This window comes from Nomascus leucogenys, chromosome 22a, assembly GCF_006542625.1.
Source record: "Nomascus leucogenys isolate Asia chromosome 22a, Asia_NLE_v1, whole genome shotgun sequence".
NCBI classification, from domain to species: Eukaryota; Metazoa; Chordata; class Mammalia; order Primates; family Hylobatidae; genus Nomascus; species Nomascus leucogenys.
The window spans coordinates 130142924-130161183 of NC_044402.1; the positions used below are offsets into that span (position 1 = coordinate 130142924).

An 18260-nucleotide genomic window follows, 5' to 3' on the forward strand; every position below is an offset into this window, starting at 1 on the left:
AAACCCAGTTTTAACAGCTTTCCAGCCTGGGAGGAATTGTTATAAAAGGATTTCACTTGCTTACCAAAAATAATAACTTCTCACTTTTTCCAGATTTAAGAAAGTAAACAGCAGAGACATTTAGAAGTTTTCTTTGCATGCATTTTACTTATGATTATGGTTACAAAGATAATCTTTAAAAATGTACATGGCACATGGATACATATGTAACAAACCTGCACATTGTGCACATGTACCCTAAAACCCAAAGTATAATAATAAAAAATAAAAAATAAATTAAAAAATATATAATGGGATTTCTTTTAGAGAATATATTCAGAGATGGTATAGGACAGTAGTTGGGAGCACTAGAGCCAATTTCTGGGTTGAGTTTCCATTTCTGGCTATGTGACTTCAGGCAAGTTATTGATCCTCTTGTGCTTCAGTTTTCTGATCTGTTAAATGGAAATATTAACAGTGTGTGCTTCCTAGCACACAATACTAATTTGATTCTCATTGTTGTGAGAGTCAAATTAGTTAGTAGACATAGTGAGTGATATCTAAGTGTTGACTTCTATTATTAAATTATTTACCAAATATTAATCCCTCCTGCTAACATAAAACACAACCCATAGGAAAGGTGTTGGAATTAGGTGTGGGAAACAAGATGAATAAAATACATTTCCTTTCCTCAAAGAATAACACAGAGCAGCAGGGCAGACAGAATCAACAAAAACCTACGATGGAGAAATGGAAAAGGACGCAGGCAAGGGTCAGGGCTGGCTCTGAACCCCAGGACATTCTGTGAGTTTGAGGCTCTGCTCAGACTTGCTCTCAGCATCTCTGATGTGAGAAACATCCTGGAGACACAGGCTCTTTTAATTTTTTATTTTCTTTTTGAGACAGGACCTTGCTCTGTCACCCAGGCTGGAGTACAGTGGCACGGTCTCGGCTCACTGCAACTTCTGCCTCCTGGGTTGAAGCAGTTCTTGTGCCTTAGCCTCCCGAGTAGCTGGGATTACAGATGCACGCCACCACACCCGGCTAAATTTTATATTTTTACTAGAGATAGGGTTTCGCCATGTTGGCCAGGCTGGTCTTATACTTCTGGCCTGCAGTGATCCGCCCACCCTGGCCTCCCAGAGTGCTGGGATTACAGGCATAAGCCACCACACCGGGTGACACAGGCTCTTTTTAAAGTGCAAAGTGTTCTATAAATATGAGTTACTGCCAACACACAAAAGCAAGCACTGTAAGGATAGGCCAGTGGGAGAGGCAGCTTAAAAAATGCCAGTCACCAGGTATGAGCTCCTGCTAAGAGGCTGCCACACATTCCAGCCAATTCTTCTAAACTCTAATGAAAGCCTGCTTTTCCCTGCTCAATCTTCAATGAAGATAAACCTTTGAATAAAAGTCTTCGTGATGGAAAATTCATCTTCATCTTGTCAATTCCAGAGCCTCGCATTTTCTCTAGGCTTTATCTAGGCAGCACGGAGGGGCTGGTGTGCACTGGATAGAGGAGAAGGGTTCCTAGATCAGCATCCAGGATTTAAATTGCTACCTAAAGGCCAATGTCTCTGTGTTTAGATGAGACCAGGTTTCTTCCAGATTCGTAGAGCCACAGCCTAGCTGACATCTCCACTTGACTATCACAAGGGTCTCTCACAAGGGTTCCAACATAGAACACTTCATTTTTCTGTGTCTCCATGAAGAGCACAACCCACTGCAAAGCCCCAGACTCGCTGCCTCACCCTCCCTCACCTCCCACCACCTTGCTCCTTCTCAGGCCTCCTCCATTTTCTTTCCAAAGTTCTTCCAAATCCATCTGCCTCTCTCTTTTTCAAATTCCACCCTTCCATTCCTAGCAGCCAACATCTATTTCTTGGACTTCTACAACCGTCCCCAAACTTTTCTCCTTATTCCCACTCTTGTCCTCTCTCTAATTTATGTTTGACATTGTTCCAGAATGAAAAGTTCAAGTTTCCCTGCTTATCAATGGTTTAATAGTAATCATTATCATGAAAACAATAGTGATGAAATAGCTACTATGAATTCAGCACTTAGCCAGGCACTGTGCTAGGCACTTTATCTGTCTCAACTCATTTAATCCTTACACTGATCCCAGGACATAAACACAATCATCACCCCATTTTACAGATTAAAAACACCAAGATGCAGGGAGGTATAAAATCACGTGTCCATGGGACAAAGCTGGTAATAGTGGAACTGGCCTTCAAACCTCCCCCTCCGACTCCCTCCCCTCTAGGATGAAGATGAAAGGCCTTGCAGGGCTCATCCAGCCCGGCAAGCCTTGCCCTGCCTGCTTCCACCTGCTGTCACCATGATTCTTCTCATCCTCTTAGCTCAGTCACGCCCTCAACTGCGCCATCTCCTCGCTCTCCTCTCCTAGGGTCTTTGTACATGGGAGTCTCTCCCAGCTCTCCAAGCCCAGGCAGATCCCTTCTGTGCATCTTCAAGGCACCTATTCCTGCGTGTAATTACATACTTATCTGTGTGTGCACTATTGGGAGGGGTCATCTCGGCCTTCCTTAGCATTATATCCTAGCTCCTAGCACAGTGCCTGGTATACATGAAGTGCTCAGCAAATCATTAACAACTAGGAAATTGTAGTACGAGTGCAAGCAAAATTCCTAGTTTTTAGTTCAAGGGCCGTTGTTTATTACCAGTGTGATTTTGTGCAAATTACCCCCATCTGAACTTCCAGAGGCCTGATGGTAACTTTCAGGTAACAATCCCAGCAATAATAGGAAAGCATGTTGGAGTCCTTAAAGCACTTTCACAAAAATTCCATTTGGTCCCAGGACGACCCTGCAGGCTGCCCTTGACTAAACACTAAACGGCAAGGCCTTCAATCAGAGTTAGGTGGCGACTGACTAACCGAGGGTGTGACAGAGCCTTAAGAACTGCAAACTGCTCTATGTGAGTGAAGACTGGTGCTGCTTGCTCAGTCATCAGCCTTCAGCAACGTTTCCAAGGTTTCGCATTTGTTTAAGGGAGCTGAGCCTGCATTGCAAGACAAGGAGAGGGTGAAGAGCAGGGCTTGCCAAACACATTTAACTCATCACCAGCACACAGAGAGAGAGAGGGATGGCTGGGTGGGCCACAGCCATCTCACCCCGGCCCCCATCCTGGCCCCTGCTCTGCCCAAGTGAGCAGGAAGACAAGAACCTGCCCTTCTTTAGTTGACGTTCACTTCTCCGAAATATTCGATTATGAGGTACTGCCGATCACAGGGGCAGCTCCTGGAGAACCCAAGCACTTAGGTTATCTGGGAAGCCAGTGGCCTCTTACCAACACCCTCCTGGACCATTGCCCTCCCCCTGCCTCTCAGCCTTAGGTAGTCTAAGGTAATTGTGAATACAGAGATGCTTCCTTAGGCTCTCAGGCTCTACATCTAATCTTTGCAGAGGATGTGACTCTATGTAGTTGTCAATGTTACTTCTGTGGATCAGAAGCTTACATGCTGGTTCTAAAAAACAATCTAATGTCATGTTATTCTTACAAAATTAACAATTTAAAATAATCCCTTCCATAACATCCCTGCAAGCAGAAATGGGAACAAAACTTCCTCAAATCACAAAATAATTTCGTGAACACCAGCTTGATAGCTGTCATTATCTGCCTGCTTCTTCAGGTAAAACTATGCCAGCAGTAAAACTGCTTTTTAAAATAAAAGTAGCCCTAAAGATGTGGTTTTTCAGGTGACTTGAATTTTCTAAGACATTATGAAGTTGATTTAAAAACAGAAGCAGGTGAACTTTATGTTGAATGTTTAAATGTAAACTCATATTGAAAACCAAACAAAATAGAAATCTTAAGTAAATTGTCACCATTAGAAAGGGATTCTATTTTATTATAGCTATTCATTTTCAATGTATAAATAAAATACAGAAAGTCCTAGATTATGTCTAATATTCAAATAATTTTTAAGCTATGCTAGCATAGAGCTAAAAAGGGGGACTATCTTCTATGTTTGTTTTATAAATCAAACAAAACAGGAAGTTCTCTTGTGTAGAGTTTTGCAGAAACAAAGTATAAGGCTGATCAAATTAGCTTATGATTTAAAATGAAAAACAAAAGTTCTTTCTGGAGTAATAAATACAAATTACCTTCTGGACACTGGCAGGTGAATCCATTGAGACTGGAAATGCATGTTGCTCCATTTCTGCATGGGTCTAGGATGCAGTAATCAATCTTGGACTGGCAAAGCTCTCCAGTATAACCTGAATAAAACAACATGTACATTTTATAAAATAAGCTATTCCAGACCCACCATGAGCCACTCTAGGAATTGATGGATTCAACTGGTACCTGCCCAATGAAGGCAGCGGCAGCCTTCAGCTAAGCTGCTCCTAGATCTCATTTATTTTTACAAACTATGGTAGTTTAGAAATAATCATAGTGGTTTAGAGTCATAGTTCAAAAATCATTTACTCTGCAAAAATCTTTATTGCAAGAAGACCACATTTCTTCAGCATTAGGTCTGTGTTTCATCTTGAAATACCAGTCAGAGCTTTCAGAAGCTGAGACTGAATATCACGTTGATAGCTTCCTTCTGACACAGGAATTTACAGTGTTCAGCTTGATCTAACTGAGATAATGGCCACATTCCCTAGGCCATCACAACACCTATATTAAAAGCATTAGGAAAATGTCTAGGTATGAGCAGTTTTAATTTATATTTTAGAGCTAGAATAACCCACCTGTGTTAATTCTGTGACCTCTCCCCCAACTTTAAAGATAAAGAGATTGAGGCACACAGAATGCTAAGCATATTAATATATTTTTATTAATACTTATTTAATTCACAAATCCAACTAAATTCTCTATGAAGCAAGGCCCTCGTGGTAACGTTGTTGGATTGTAACATAACTACACACATGTGGTGAGGAAATAAGGACGTAAATCCATTAGAACACCTGTGCAGTCAAAAAGCTTTAAATACGTTCCAGAATTTTGTTTATTAATTTTGAAAACAAAGCCCCTGGAGAGAAAAGTTTAAAAAATAAAATGCTAATAAATTTCTCATTATAAAGTGGAAAACAGTAAAGAAAGTTTGGAAAATTTAAGACATTAAACAGAAAAAGAAAAAAATATGCCCTTGGTTATGTTATTTGACAGGACCATCAATACTGTAGAGATAATTCCTATCAAAAATTGTGAGTCATAGATATTTTCCACACAATTATGATCATATTGTAACTATTTATTTCTAGGATAGTTTTAACTACATAAAATCTTGTCTTTCTGAATCATTAATTTTGAAAGACTGCCATTAGCACTTGAATCTGAGATTTACAAAAAAAAAGATCTAGTGATATTAGAAAAGAGATGATTCACCTGAGCTTCAATTACCTGCCAAATAGATTGTAAATTACAGATTGGGAATGTGGAGGCATTCATTTGCAATCCTACTCACAGGCATTCAAGCAGTGTAGGAGATTCTAGCTAATTCATGGTATGAGAAGAGGAGTAAAACAAGCGCATGAACTAAAACTCCAAACACCAGGAAAAAAGGCTATTTCAAAATTCTAGAACAGATTAAATAAAAGCTGTAAATTCAAAATAAGGGAGAGTGAATTGTTTTTAAGAGAAATGCTGCAAATAACTTTTTGGCTAAAAATAATGGCCAAAACTTACAAGAGATCACTTATTTTTATTCATACATTAATTAATATTAATAATTTATCCACATATTAATACCTAATTCATCCATACTAATGTAACCTTATGAGGTTAGTGTTATTAGAATCACCCTATTTTTTTTACTTCAACTTTTATTTTAAGTTCCAGGGTACCTGTGCAGGATGTGCAGGTTTGTTACATAGGTAAACGTGTGCCATGGTGGTTTGCTGCACAGATCATCCCATCACCTAGGTATTAAGCCCAGCATTCCTTAGCTGTTCTTCCTGATGCTCTCCTTCCCCAAACCCCCACTTCCAACAGGCCCCAGTGTGTGTTGTTCTCCTCCATGTGTCCATGTATTCTCATCTTTCAGCTCCCACTTAAAAGTGAGAACATGTGGTTTTTGGTTTTCTGTTCCTGTGTTACTTTGCTGAGGATAATGGCTTCCAGCTCCAACCATGTCCCTACAAAGGACATGATCGCATTCCTTTTTATGGCTGCATGGTATTCCATGAAGAATCACCCCATTTAACAAATGAGGAAACCAAGGATTATGAAGGTTAAGTAATTTGCACACAGTCATACAGGGAGTCAGAGCCCTGTGTCCAAGCCCTTTCACACAGTATGCCTAAGGTTACACTTAAGGCACTATGCATCACCATCATCAACAAACAGGTATTTAGTATGAAGGGAAAATAACAGAAAATAATGGCTAAGAAAACACATAGAAAGAGACACAGAATTTGATATAAAAACCATCAGTATTCAGCTAGGTGTGGTAGCTCATGCCTGTAATCCCAGCACTTTGGGAGGTTGAAGCAGGCAGATTACTTGAGGCCAGGAGTTCAAGACCAGCCTGGCCAGCATGGCAAAACCCCGTCTCTACTAAAAATACAAAAATTAGCCAAGTATGGTGGCATATGCCTGAAATCCCAGCTACAGGGGAGGCTGAGGCACGAGAGTCATTTGGACCCAGGAGGCAGAGGTTACAGCGAGCCGAGATTGCACCGCTGTACTCCAGCCTGGGCAACAGAGTGAGACTTTGTCTCAAAAAAAAAAAAAAAAAAAAAAAAAAAAAAAAACCATAAATATAAATATTCATCCATAACTTACAGCCTATGTGTGGTTGGTTATGCTTAGGCTGGAGGTGCCAAGAATTATTTTTTCAAATCCCTGACTTCAAAGATTCTACAATATGGCTAGAAAAGTATAGTACATTTATGAAAAAGATAACCGATCACAAGTGGTAGCTTCTTAGAGGCAGTGTGGCCTAAAGGATGTGGATGGCATCATGAATTCTGTCCCTGGAAAGATGTTAGAATTGCGACCACAGAATCACACAAAACCATGACCCACACCCAGCAGCCAATTCGGTCTCAGATGTGAGAGATGTACATCCCCACCAGACAGAAAACATAGAAGAATGCAGGACTCTGTGAACTTCAAAGTTCTTTCAATAACATTTTACCAATCACTTCCTTTTTACTTTTTATCTAAGGATTTAAAACATACTTAAACATAGAGAGATGAGGTTATAAACCTCACATACCCATCACCCAGCTCCAACCATTATTAGTATTTTGTCTGTTTAATTTCATCTAGTCTCCTTGTATTTTCCTAGGTTCCCCATGAGGGTATTTTAAATCAAATTTCATTTCACCTGTAAACATTTCAGTATGCATTTCTAGCAAAAGGAGAGTTTTTTAAAGATCACTTTTAATTGCCTCTTTAATTAATATTTCATTCCATTTACAAATTTAATTAAACACTTTAAAACATATTTATTTATATTTAATAATATCAACAATTTTCTTAAGAACCACAACTGTCTGATAATGCACAAATCTTCCCATGCACTTAATTCTTATAGATCTAATAAATTATAAGTGAGGGTGAATCTTAAATGCTGTTAAGTGCCCCAATACTGTATGTAAGTTCGGTAAGATTTCAATCAAAGAAGCTAATTTACATTTTTAATTGTCATAACAGCTTCGGGACCTCACTGGCATTTTGTGGGTAGAGATACTGAGGTCTTGCAGGACTTGAGATGGTCTAATATATTAATAACAGAGTTGTCACACTCAAAATGCCAATAGTTCCCTCCAATGAGAAACAGTAGTCCATATTCAACACTTTGTCATTGCTTTATTTCCCTGAGCTTTAAAGTCTTTATAGTAAAGATTTTGAAAACACAGGAAACATGGAACTATGGAGAAAAAGATTATGTGTAATGCTCTAGAACTGTAAAGTATGAGCATATTGACATGTCTGTGCGTTCAGTGTTACTGGAGATGAAGAACACTAATGGAGGAGCATGGGTTGGGGGGTAGAAGGAAGCAGGGAAGTAGGGCTGAGATCACGGGATTACAGGACCACTGAGCATCCTCAGCTGCAGGTGGCCAGTGCTACTGGCAATAACCAGCTATGGATCTGCAAAGCCGATGAGGGTAGCCTGATGCTCTAACCACCCCAGTCTGCCTGGAAAGGGAGGGGCCCTTTGGCAGGACAGTTGCTCGGTGCAGTGTTTCCCAAATTAGATGTATGGACCATGATGACAGGAGCTCAAGACCTGACAATCGTCCACACCAGAATCACCAAGAGGACCAGGCATTACTCTTGGCCTCCAGGGAGTTACTAGTTGGCAGTCCCAAGAGAACCATCATCAAATGTATTACTCCTATTACAGTTGCATTACTAGCCAAGTGAAGACAGTTCTGGGAGAGGAGAGGCAGAGGACAAGGAGCCAGGAGCATCCTGTGGCTGGATTCAGAAACTCTCAAATACCAGCGAGTCACTCCTTAGATCTCAGAGAGCAGAGGCTTCACTGAAGGTGTTGGACAAATCACTGGTATTGATATACATGTAATACTCTGAATTGGATACCTGAGATCTACATGAATCACCCTTCCTGTGTCTTCTGGCTTTTTATTTGATCTCATAATCAAGGAGTCAAAACTAAATGGGTGACTGGTAGAAATTTAAATGAAAAATACCATTAAAGTTTTGGCCCGGGTTTTCTTTCTTCCATCCTGCTAAAAGTCAAACTCTTCTCTGGGGACTAAAGTAACCATACCAACTGTGAATAATATTTCCTTTTGCCACTAAAGCAATGACAGCAACCCAGAGGACCTTGTAGAAGATATGCAAGCAAGACTGATGGTATCGATGCCACAGACATGAAAGGTAATACACAGTGGCCATTCTGTGTGTCTTATGGAAGAATTTGCTCTAGCATGCACACACAACGGGCATTTCAGCCCTGGAAACCTATGCCATAGCTCCCAATTGGAAAGTGAGTAAGACATGGAGAAAAATCCATGTAAAGGCACAAGAGAGTGCAGAAGAGGTGTGAATGTCATTGACACTTGACTAAAAATGCACGGCAATGATAAACTCCCTCATTTTGATTTCCAAATGACAAAAGTCTATACCTAACCATGGAGGCAAGTATCAGCAATTGTCTTTCTTTCCTCTAGCTAGTGGCACTCCCCCTAAGCCCCCGTGGCCAGACCACAAGCATTCATGAACCACCTGCCAAGTTACTGTCACAACCACATAATACCTTTCACATTGTCTAGTCCCAAACCTCACTGCCACTCACCAGGACTCCAGCAATGGTCGCCCAGCCCCTGTCTTCACTGCCACACTTGCTTTCTTTCAATCCATTCTCCACATACGAATAGCCAGAGAGATCTTTTTAAGATATCATTCATATACTATTACTCCTTACTTAAAACCCTCCAATGGCTTCCCAAAAGGTTTGGAATAAAACCCGAATACTTTACCCAGGGGCTAAACGATACCGCATGGTGTGGCCCCTGCGCCCTCATCTTGGCCCACTCCTGCCACTGACCACCGTGCTGCAGCCACCCAGGCCTCACTCTATTCCGAATCTCGCCAAGCTCCTGCTTACAGGCATTAGTATTGTTTTCATGCTGTGGCCTCAGGACCAGAAAGAATCATGAGAGGGACGCAAGATTCAACAGAAGGAGTTACAGTCCTGCCCCGCAAAGAGAAGTGGGGCACAGATTTAAAATTGTCCTGAGATGGAGAAATTACTCAAGAAAGTTAGCAATAAACTTTTGGGAGTGGAAAGGAGAGGACTAGTGGAGGTGTAGTGGAATTTCATCTGTAAAATCAGGAAATAAAGATAGGAGGGTTTAGAAATAAATTACACAACAGAGTGGAAGACCTAAGAGAAGGGCATCAAAGCTTTAAAGTCATCTCTAGAACTAGGTAGGGAGACATGAAAATGTCTTAAGAGAGCTACAAAGAAAAGTGCAAAATCCAACGAAGGAGTGAAGGAAAACAGCTACAACTTTAGTGGGAGTTACCAATAAAATCAGAACAATTAAACAATAATGTCTCTGGGACTCAGGGGCTGTGGGTTTTGAAATCAAGCCCATTGATGAGTATGAGCTTGGAGTTTCCTGTTGGATGGCAATAATAGGGAGAGGTGGCTTATGTGTGCTCATCTCACTGACATGAGGAGAATCACCCTGGAAGCCCAGGACTCCTGAGACAGCCAAAAACCTCCCTCCCAGAAACAACCTCAGTCCTCTGAGCGCCAACTGCAATTCATTTGGGTCAAGAACCACAGTTAGCTTAGGATAATGAAGCTCTTCCATTAGCGGTATGAGTCTTCCAACCACAAGAAGAGATAGAGCCAAGTATGGAGATGATGATATGAGGACGTAGATCAAGCCCATGGTTCTGCCACTTTGTGTCTAGTTTAAGCTAATCTGTGCCTATTGGTATGCAAAGAATGTGTGATGATGGAGAAAAAATGTGGTGTGTGAGAGAATCTATCACACTTATGATTCCAATTAAAATGTTTAGCTGAGTAACTGGTTTTTGATTGATGAATTTAAGTTGAAAGGTAAGATTAAGTCAGAACCCACTGGGATGTTGAACAGAGCTTGAGAATCATTATAGTGTTCAAGTTTACTTCTCACAAGGGAACACATACAAAAGATAATTTCAAATAGTCTTCTCTGTGCCCAAAGGACATTCTGGGATGCCAGAAAACTCACCCCCGGACCCTGTGGTCACACTGCAGGGCTGTTTCCTCCGACTCTGCAGCCTTCTCTGCCCACCCTCTTTCATTAGTTAGCTCTAAGCTCAGAAGTCATTTGCTCACACCTCAGGCTTTTTGCCCTTGTTTATTCTAAAACTTTGCTCTTATTTCTACTTGAAACACCCACACATACTTGTTACCTCCCCACCCAGAAGGTGACCCATGGGAGCAGGGCTGTATCCCTGGAGGCCCCTGTTGTAACCCGCAGGCTCCTGTGTGCTCATCACAGTGTACTTATCATTACCTACAACGATTTTCTTTACTGGTTTCCTTCTGAGAACATAAACTCCCCAAGAATCAGGACTTTCTCTGCCTTGTTCACCTCTGAACCCTCCAAACTTAAACATTTCCTGGCACAATTATTTGTTGAAGGAGTGAATCCACTTGCTTAAAGTTTTTGTCCCAAAATCAACTATATCTCTCAACTTAGGTTTAGCCTCTCCCTAAGCAATAATATTGAGAACGGCCTGGGTAAAATGTGCTAGCTGCTCGTTTTCCTAATGCACATTAAAATAAATGCAGAGCTATTAAAGTAAAAACATTGTTATCTCAAATATCTGCCATCAAAAATCACCTTGGTGCCATCACGGTCTGTACATCTAACTTGAGAAACACTGCAATGAGCAACTGTCCTGCTAAAGGGCCCCCTCCTTTCAGTTCTAAAGGGCAAACTGAGATCAGTAGAGCATCACGCTGCCCTCTTCTGAACTTCAATCTTGCTTCTCCAGCTAGCATTCAGCACCTCCAACATGTCTCTGCAATATGGCAAATCAACAGGGCTGAAGGAGAACTCTTCATTTTGTTGTTGTTGTTCAGGAGCCCATATCCAGACTTAATTCCTTAGGTCAGTGGCTCTTGACTGGGGTGATTCTCCCCCCAGGTGTCATTGGTGATGTCAGGAGACTTTATTTATTGTTATATCTCTGAAGGTGTGACTGGCATCTAGTAGGTAGAGCCAGGGATGCTGCTGAACACTCTCCAATACACGAGACAGTCTCCCACAACAAAGAATTTTCCAGGGCAAAATGTCCTGAACACCAAAGTTGAGAAGCCCTGGTATAGGTCAATGGAACCTTAGTCCTTCAGACTATAAACCTTTGTTTTGGTTTCAGAGCCTCTTATCTTCCCTTAAACAGAAACTGCTCCTTTACAAAGCAGAGAAACAGCACCTTCAGAACATTTTTTAAAAAATCAGCATTCTTAGGAATATTTATAATCCCTAGCAAATTCAAGGCCATTGTAAAATACATTGACTCAAAACCGTAAGAACCTGAGGAATTTATAATTGGGATATTCTATGAATAAGTAAAATAATTCATTCAAAAATGGATGACTATTGAAAACACTGACCTCTCCTTTTAGGGAATTGCAGAGATTTTATTGTTTCTTTGAAGAACACTGCAGTATAACAAAGATAAAAGAAAAGTTGTGACTCAGGGTATATGGGAAGGATGCCCTTTGAGGACATATGGCACAGCTGGGAAAGCTCTCAACTCAGGCTTCGTGCTTTTAAAGGGTCTGACCGTGAGCAATGATGTTAGGTGAAATACAGTCCCTGACACAGGAAGCAAAGCCTGGCAGGGAGTACATTCTTAAAAAGGCAGAAGGCAGAAAGTGACCAGACACTTGAAGGAAATGCATCCATTTCATTAGTGGGTGTTCACAGATTACATTTGGTCTAATATAGGCTTGGAGTGTTTGATTTTATACTATTTTGTATTTAAGTATAAAATATAATTTAAAATGTATTCATATCTAGAGAGAGAAGAATGGCTAAGTTTGCCTGTGAATCTCAGAACAGCATACCATCTGAGTGGTATCGTTTGATTTCCAACATAACAAAAAATCCCCCCACCAACCCATATATCATTGTCTACACCACCATTTCCCTTCAAATGAAGAAAACCTTCCAGAGGTCAATGGGTACACATGAGGTGTAAGCGAAGTTAGCTAAATGAGTCAGATTATGAAGAACAAGGGCGATCAATCAGTTGTGGGTATTTTTTAAAAAACATTCTCCTTCCCTGCACAGTTGTTTTTGTGTATGATGCTTACTTCATGATTTCTCTACTGAAATAAAAAAAAAAAATTCTTCTGTGTTGCTTTGGCTCTCTGTGGCAGAGTCTAATTGTTTCTTTGGAGAGCTGTTCTGAAGGCTCCCATGGTGGGAACTGTGGCGAGAGCTATTTTTAACGCTCCTGGTCTTTTAATAGTCTGGCCTGTGCGGTGAGGTGAGGCTGCTGAATTTGGACTGAATGCTGATGCTACCAAGAGAACCCACCAGTCTCAGCTCTCACCCTGGGGGGATCTGAGCAGCCGGTATTAGGGCCTCAGCCGTGGCCGCTGAGATGCAGTGCCTAATATTAGCACACTGAGGCAAGAAATAAACAGTGGGAATAAATAGCGCACCATCAAGACCTTCAGTCTCAGAGGCATCCTATTTTAAAGTCGGAAGGCAGAAATTATTGCACAGAAAAAAACTAGTAAGATTCGCTGGCAGGAAAAAGACAAACACATCCAGACAAACACAAACAGGATTTAAAAACCAAAGGCAAAGAAAGGAAGATACATGAAGCCCATCTATGAAAGACAATAAGTAAAATATAATTAAAATTGGAATATGCAAAAAAAAAAGCTTGACAGAAAGCTGACATTCAGCAGAATTAGAAAAATTAATCTCAACGCTGGGGAAAAAGTAACCAAATCTAACAAGTAAATAGACAAGAGGCACAGTGGGAAGGACAGTGGCTTGGGGAGTGGAAGGTCTGGGATGGTGATACAACAATCAGCTGACAGAGCTCATTAAGGGGTTGACTTTTACCTTCATTTCCCTCATGGAGGAATTAAAGATTATGATTATAATGGCTTCAAGCAGCAGGTACCATTTCTATGGAGTGTACCCTTTAATCCACAAGAGCTTGCACCGTGCGTGGCACGTCCTAGGTGGCTCAATATTTTTGAGTGAATGAAGAATTTATGGTTAGCTCTAACGCAAATTACAGAGGATAAAAATCAGAGACCAATGGGTGAAAGTCGAATATTATATAACCTCAAAAAGCCTTTAGTGATTGCACTGTTGACATGGTTTTCATCTTTTTCTGAGTGGGAGTTCTTGGGCTCAATTATTGCAACTGGCATCGCATTCTTTACACATCTACTTCCCTATTCTTTAAGGGCAGGTATCGATTACTTTGATGCCAGCCTCTAGCACACAGCCAGGGACACTATAAATACTCATTATATAGTAAACTAATAATTGCATAAGCACCATGCCTCACTCTCTCTAATATAATTCCTTTTATTCAATTTCTCTAGCTCTCAAATAATAAAGTGCAATATTGATACAGGCCAGCTATATCTTTTAATCTGGTGATTCCAAAGGGGAAGATAATTCAATACTTTGAATTCAATACCTCAAAGGGGAAGATATTTCAGTAAGTATGTCCTGATGACTACTCCTGAGAAGTTGAAATCAAAAGAAAGAAAACATTAGATTAACTAAGATGTTATGCCATGAGACAGACAAGTTAGGGGACTGACTTAAACTACATATAAATATATACAACTATATTTATTAGTTGAGTTTTAAGTTTTTGTAGTAAATCAAACTCTAAAGAAAATATTCATTCACTTTTCAGAAAGAATTTTTTGTGAGTGAAAATTCACATCTGGGGAATCTAAAAGAAGTTCAGAAACAGTTCCTATCTTCAGGGAGCTTAGGCTCCAGATGAGGAGATAAGACACATTCCCATGAAACAGCATACTGAGTAAATGAGCAGGAGAATGGTCCCAAGGCAGGCACACGTGCATGGCAGTGCCCAGGCTGGCCTCACTGACGTACCGGGGAAACAAGGCTAGGCTAGGGCCCCCAATCCACACACCAAAGAGTTGGGAGTCACTGACATGGCATCTTCAAAGGTTTCTGCACAGAGTACAGGCATGGTAACGATGTGTTGTATATTGATCTCTTCCTGTTCCCACTCACTGCCATTTCAGGGGAGCACTTAAGGTCTCTCCTCCCTTCTCCCTGGGAGCAGGTGTTCTGGTCTGGATGAAATGAGGGAACTCCAAGAGGGATGTCGACACTGGGTGTGGGATGGGGAGTGGGCAATGCCCTTGCAGAAGAAATCAGAAGAATGAAAGCTCCAATCCTTCTCATCTTTCCTGCTCTTACTAGTGTTTAGAGGCTACAAAGAAGTGCCCTTGATAGCTCACCGATTCTGTGCCAGTGTGTGTGGATGTGTATGTGGGGATAGATGTTTGTGTATGCATGTCTGCGTGCATGTGTGCAGTTTGTGTATATTACATTTGTATATGTGTGTACATGTGTTTTGTGTTTGTGTATGTGTTGTGTGCATATGTGTATACATGTGTGCATGTGTTGCATATGCATGTAATATGAGTGTGCATGTGTGTTGTATGTGCATTTGTGTGTTCTTTTGTGTGTGTTTTCTTTTACAAGGTCAAGATCATTATTCCATTATATAGATAAGAGAACTTGGGCTCAGAGGAGTTAAGTAAAGTTGGTGAGTGGAACTCAACCCAGGACTGCAGACTCCAACCCCACGTCCCTCTCTTTCCTCATATGTGTTCCTTCTTTCCTTTTGATGAAGCTCTTTTGAAAAGACTGTGAGGGCCAACCAAGGCCAGCCCTAAGGCCAGACACAGTGGGCAGGAAGTGGCCCATTCAGGCCTGGCTTTCCTGTGGTCTTTGCTCCAACCTGGCTCCCCAGAGCAGGAGATGCAGAAAGAGCTGAAGCCAAATCTCTGGCCAAGAAAGTGGTGATTGGACTCTGTGCAGGGCTTGACAATCACAACAACAATAACAACAGCTGACATTTGTTGAGGGCTTACTATGCACCAGGTCGCTTTCCAAGCACACTACCTGTATCATCTTATTTAAACTTTACAGTCATTGGATTATGGCACATTGAATACCGTCACCTATGCCCAATTTACAGATAGACAGCTGAGACCCAGGAAGATTAAGTAACTTCCCCAAGCTCACACAATAAATGAGTAGTGGGAGCAGGCTTTGCCCTTGGGCAATCTGGCCTCCCGGCCTAGCTGGGCTTTGCAGTCAGCCAGGCCCTGGCTTCATAAGCATCACATCGGCAGCTGTGAGTAAGGCAGCATGGCCTGCGGGGAGGGTGCAATTACTCATGTGGCAGATGCCAACAGCTTGAATCAGGGCATTGGTGATGGAAGAGGAAGAGCCAGGGCAGATGGAGAGTTATCATAAATAAAGGAAACTTGGTGGCACTCCAAAGATAACTGAGATGAGGGTGGTGAGCATAATGGCCGAGCTTCCAGCCCAAGTGAGGAGGGAGATGATGGCACCATTGATAGAAACTAGGGATGCACGAGAAAGCCAGACTGGAATCAAGTGTGAGATCAAAAGGAGGCAGAGGGAGGCCGGCACCATGACTAGGCATGCGTGGGAGGGCGCGGACAGAGGGAAGGGAGGTGCTGAGGAGGAGGGGGAGGAATAGGAGGGGGAGGAGGAGGAGGAGGAGTTGGCAGACACATTGCTGCCTGGTGCAGGCAAAGTGCTGAGGTGAGAGGCTGGGCTAGAAGGGGTCTGGAAGCCATCCACCTAGAGGTGATGGCTCTGAAGGAGCCATTGCTACCCAAGGCAGAGGAGAGCAGCTGAAGAGGGAGGGGAGGAAGGAGAGGGTGGGAGAGGTTTCAGGAGAGCAGGTACAGTGCAGTGCTCTGGAAGCCAGGTGAGAAGGCTTCTGAAAAATGATCAACTTCGGCAGGATAAGGATTAGGAAGGAGCCCTAGAAATCAGTGAGAAAGGCACCACCGATGACCTTGGAGAAGCACCCTTATGATACAGAGAGAAAAGCAGCATGTGGGAGTGGGTAGAAAATTATGAGTTGAAGATGGACCAATAGTTGCAGTAACGAGGAAGAGGGAGTGGAAGAGAAAGAAGGGGAGATGAAAGTGGAGGACAAGAGGGAAGAGGAGGAGAGGAGGAAGAGGAAGAGACAAAGGAGGAGGTGGACACATGGAAGGAGCAGCAAGGAATTTCCAAATTACTGCTTGTTTGCAGGACTGGTTTTAAGATACAGAAGGCCAGAGAATCCTTGTGAACAAGAAGCCAGGAAAGAAGCAGGGAGGGACAGGGAATATGGCAGAAAGAGGGAGACAAGGTTAGAAGCACATGATCCTGGAGGAAAATTGAAGAGGGAGTACATCAGGCTAAGTATCTTAGTGTCTTGGCAGCATTATTCACAATAGCCAAAAGGTGGAAATACTCCAAGTGTCTGTCAGCACATAAAGGGATAAACAAAACGTGGTACATCTATACAATGGAATATTATTCGAGCATAAAAAGGAATGCAGTTATACATGGTGTAACCTGAATGAACCTTGAAAACATGCTAAATTAAAGACACCAGCCACAAAACTACACATCATATACTTGGACTTATCTCTAAAGTGTCCAGAATAAATAAATCTATGGAGACAGAATGTAGATGAGTGGTTGCCTAGGGCTGGGGGGTGGGGAGGATGGTAGGGCCACAAAGTGACAGCTAAAGGGTAGAGGGCCTCTTTCAAGGGTGATAAAATGCTCTAAAGCTGATTATGGTGATGACTGCACAACTCTATGAATATACTAAAAAGCATTGAATTGTAAACTTAATGGTATGTGGATTGTATCTCAATAAAGCTGTTATTTAAAAAAACAAACAAACTTTGGAGTCATCCACAACTCTCCACTTCCACTCATACCTCAGCACACCAGGAAGTGTTATCAGCTGTACCTTCAAATATATCCCAAATCCAAAACGTCTCACGACTTCTAGCACCACAGTGGTCAAGCTGTCCTTATCTCTAGCCTGATAAATGCATATATTTTAAAAATAGCCTCCTAACTGGTTTTCCAATTTGTCCTCCCTATGTTTATCCTCCCCCGTACTCCACAGTGATCCTTTGAAGTGGAAAATCCAATGGCTCAGCCCAGTTCATGCCCTCAGTGGCTTCCCGTCACTCTCAGAATGAGCTCCCTGTCCTTCCTTCCTGGCCAGGTCCAGGTTCCTTCTCAGCTTGCTCAGTTCTTATCACAGGTTCTCTGGGGCACTGTGCTCCGGCTCTTCAAACACGCTGGGCATATTCCTGCATCATGACCTTTGCACATTATCTTGGTCCGTTCAGGCTGCTAGAGCAAAATACCTGACACTAGGAAATTTATGAGGTGCAGGCAGATTCAGTGTTTGGTGAGGGCCCATTCCTCATAGATGGCACCTTCGACATGCCCTCACATGGCAGAAAAAGAAGGCAGCTCTCTAGGCCCTCTCTCATGAAGGTACTAAACCCATTCATCAGGTGAAGCTCTCATGACCCAATCACCTCCCAAAGGCTCCACCTTCTAATACCATCACCTTGGTGATTAGGTTTCAACACAGGAATTTTAGGGAAACACAAACACAGATCATAGCACTTGTGCATAGCATATAACTATTTCCTCTGCCTGCAATACTATTCCCCTGATAGTCACACTGTTTACAAGCTCATTTTATTCAGCCTCTTCACAAATATTTCCCCTTCT

General features: G+C 41.9%; 1 protein-coding gene across 1 annotated transcript in view; it reads right to left on the reverse strand.

Annotated features, from left to right (window-relative positions):
• The window catches only part of DNER (delta/notch like EGF repeat containing), a 355032-nt gene that overhangs the window by 117210 nt on the left and 219562 nt on the right, over positions 1 to 18260 (reverse strand). Inside the window, exon 7 of the mRNA XM_030803026.1 lies at positions 4110 to 4223. Coding sequence (XP_030658886.1) covers positions 4110 to 4223 — 114 coding nt within the window. The remainder of the gene's footprint in view (positions 1 to 4109; positions 4224 to 18260) is intronic.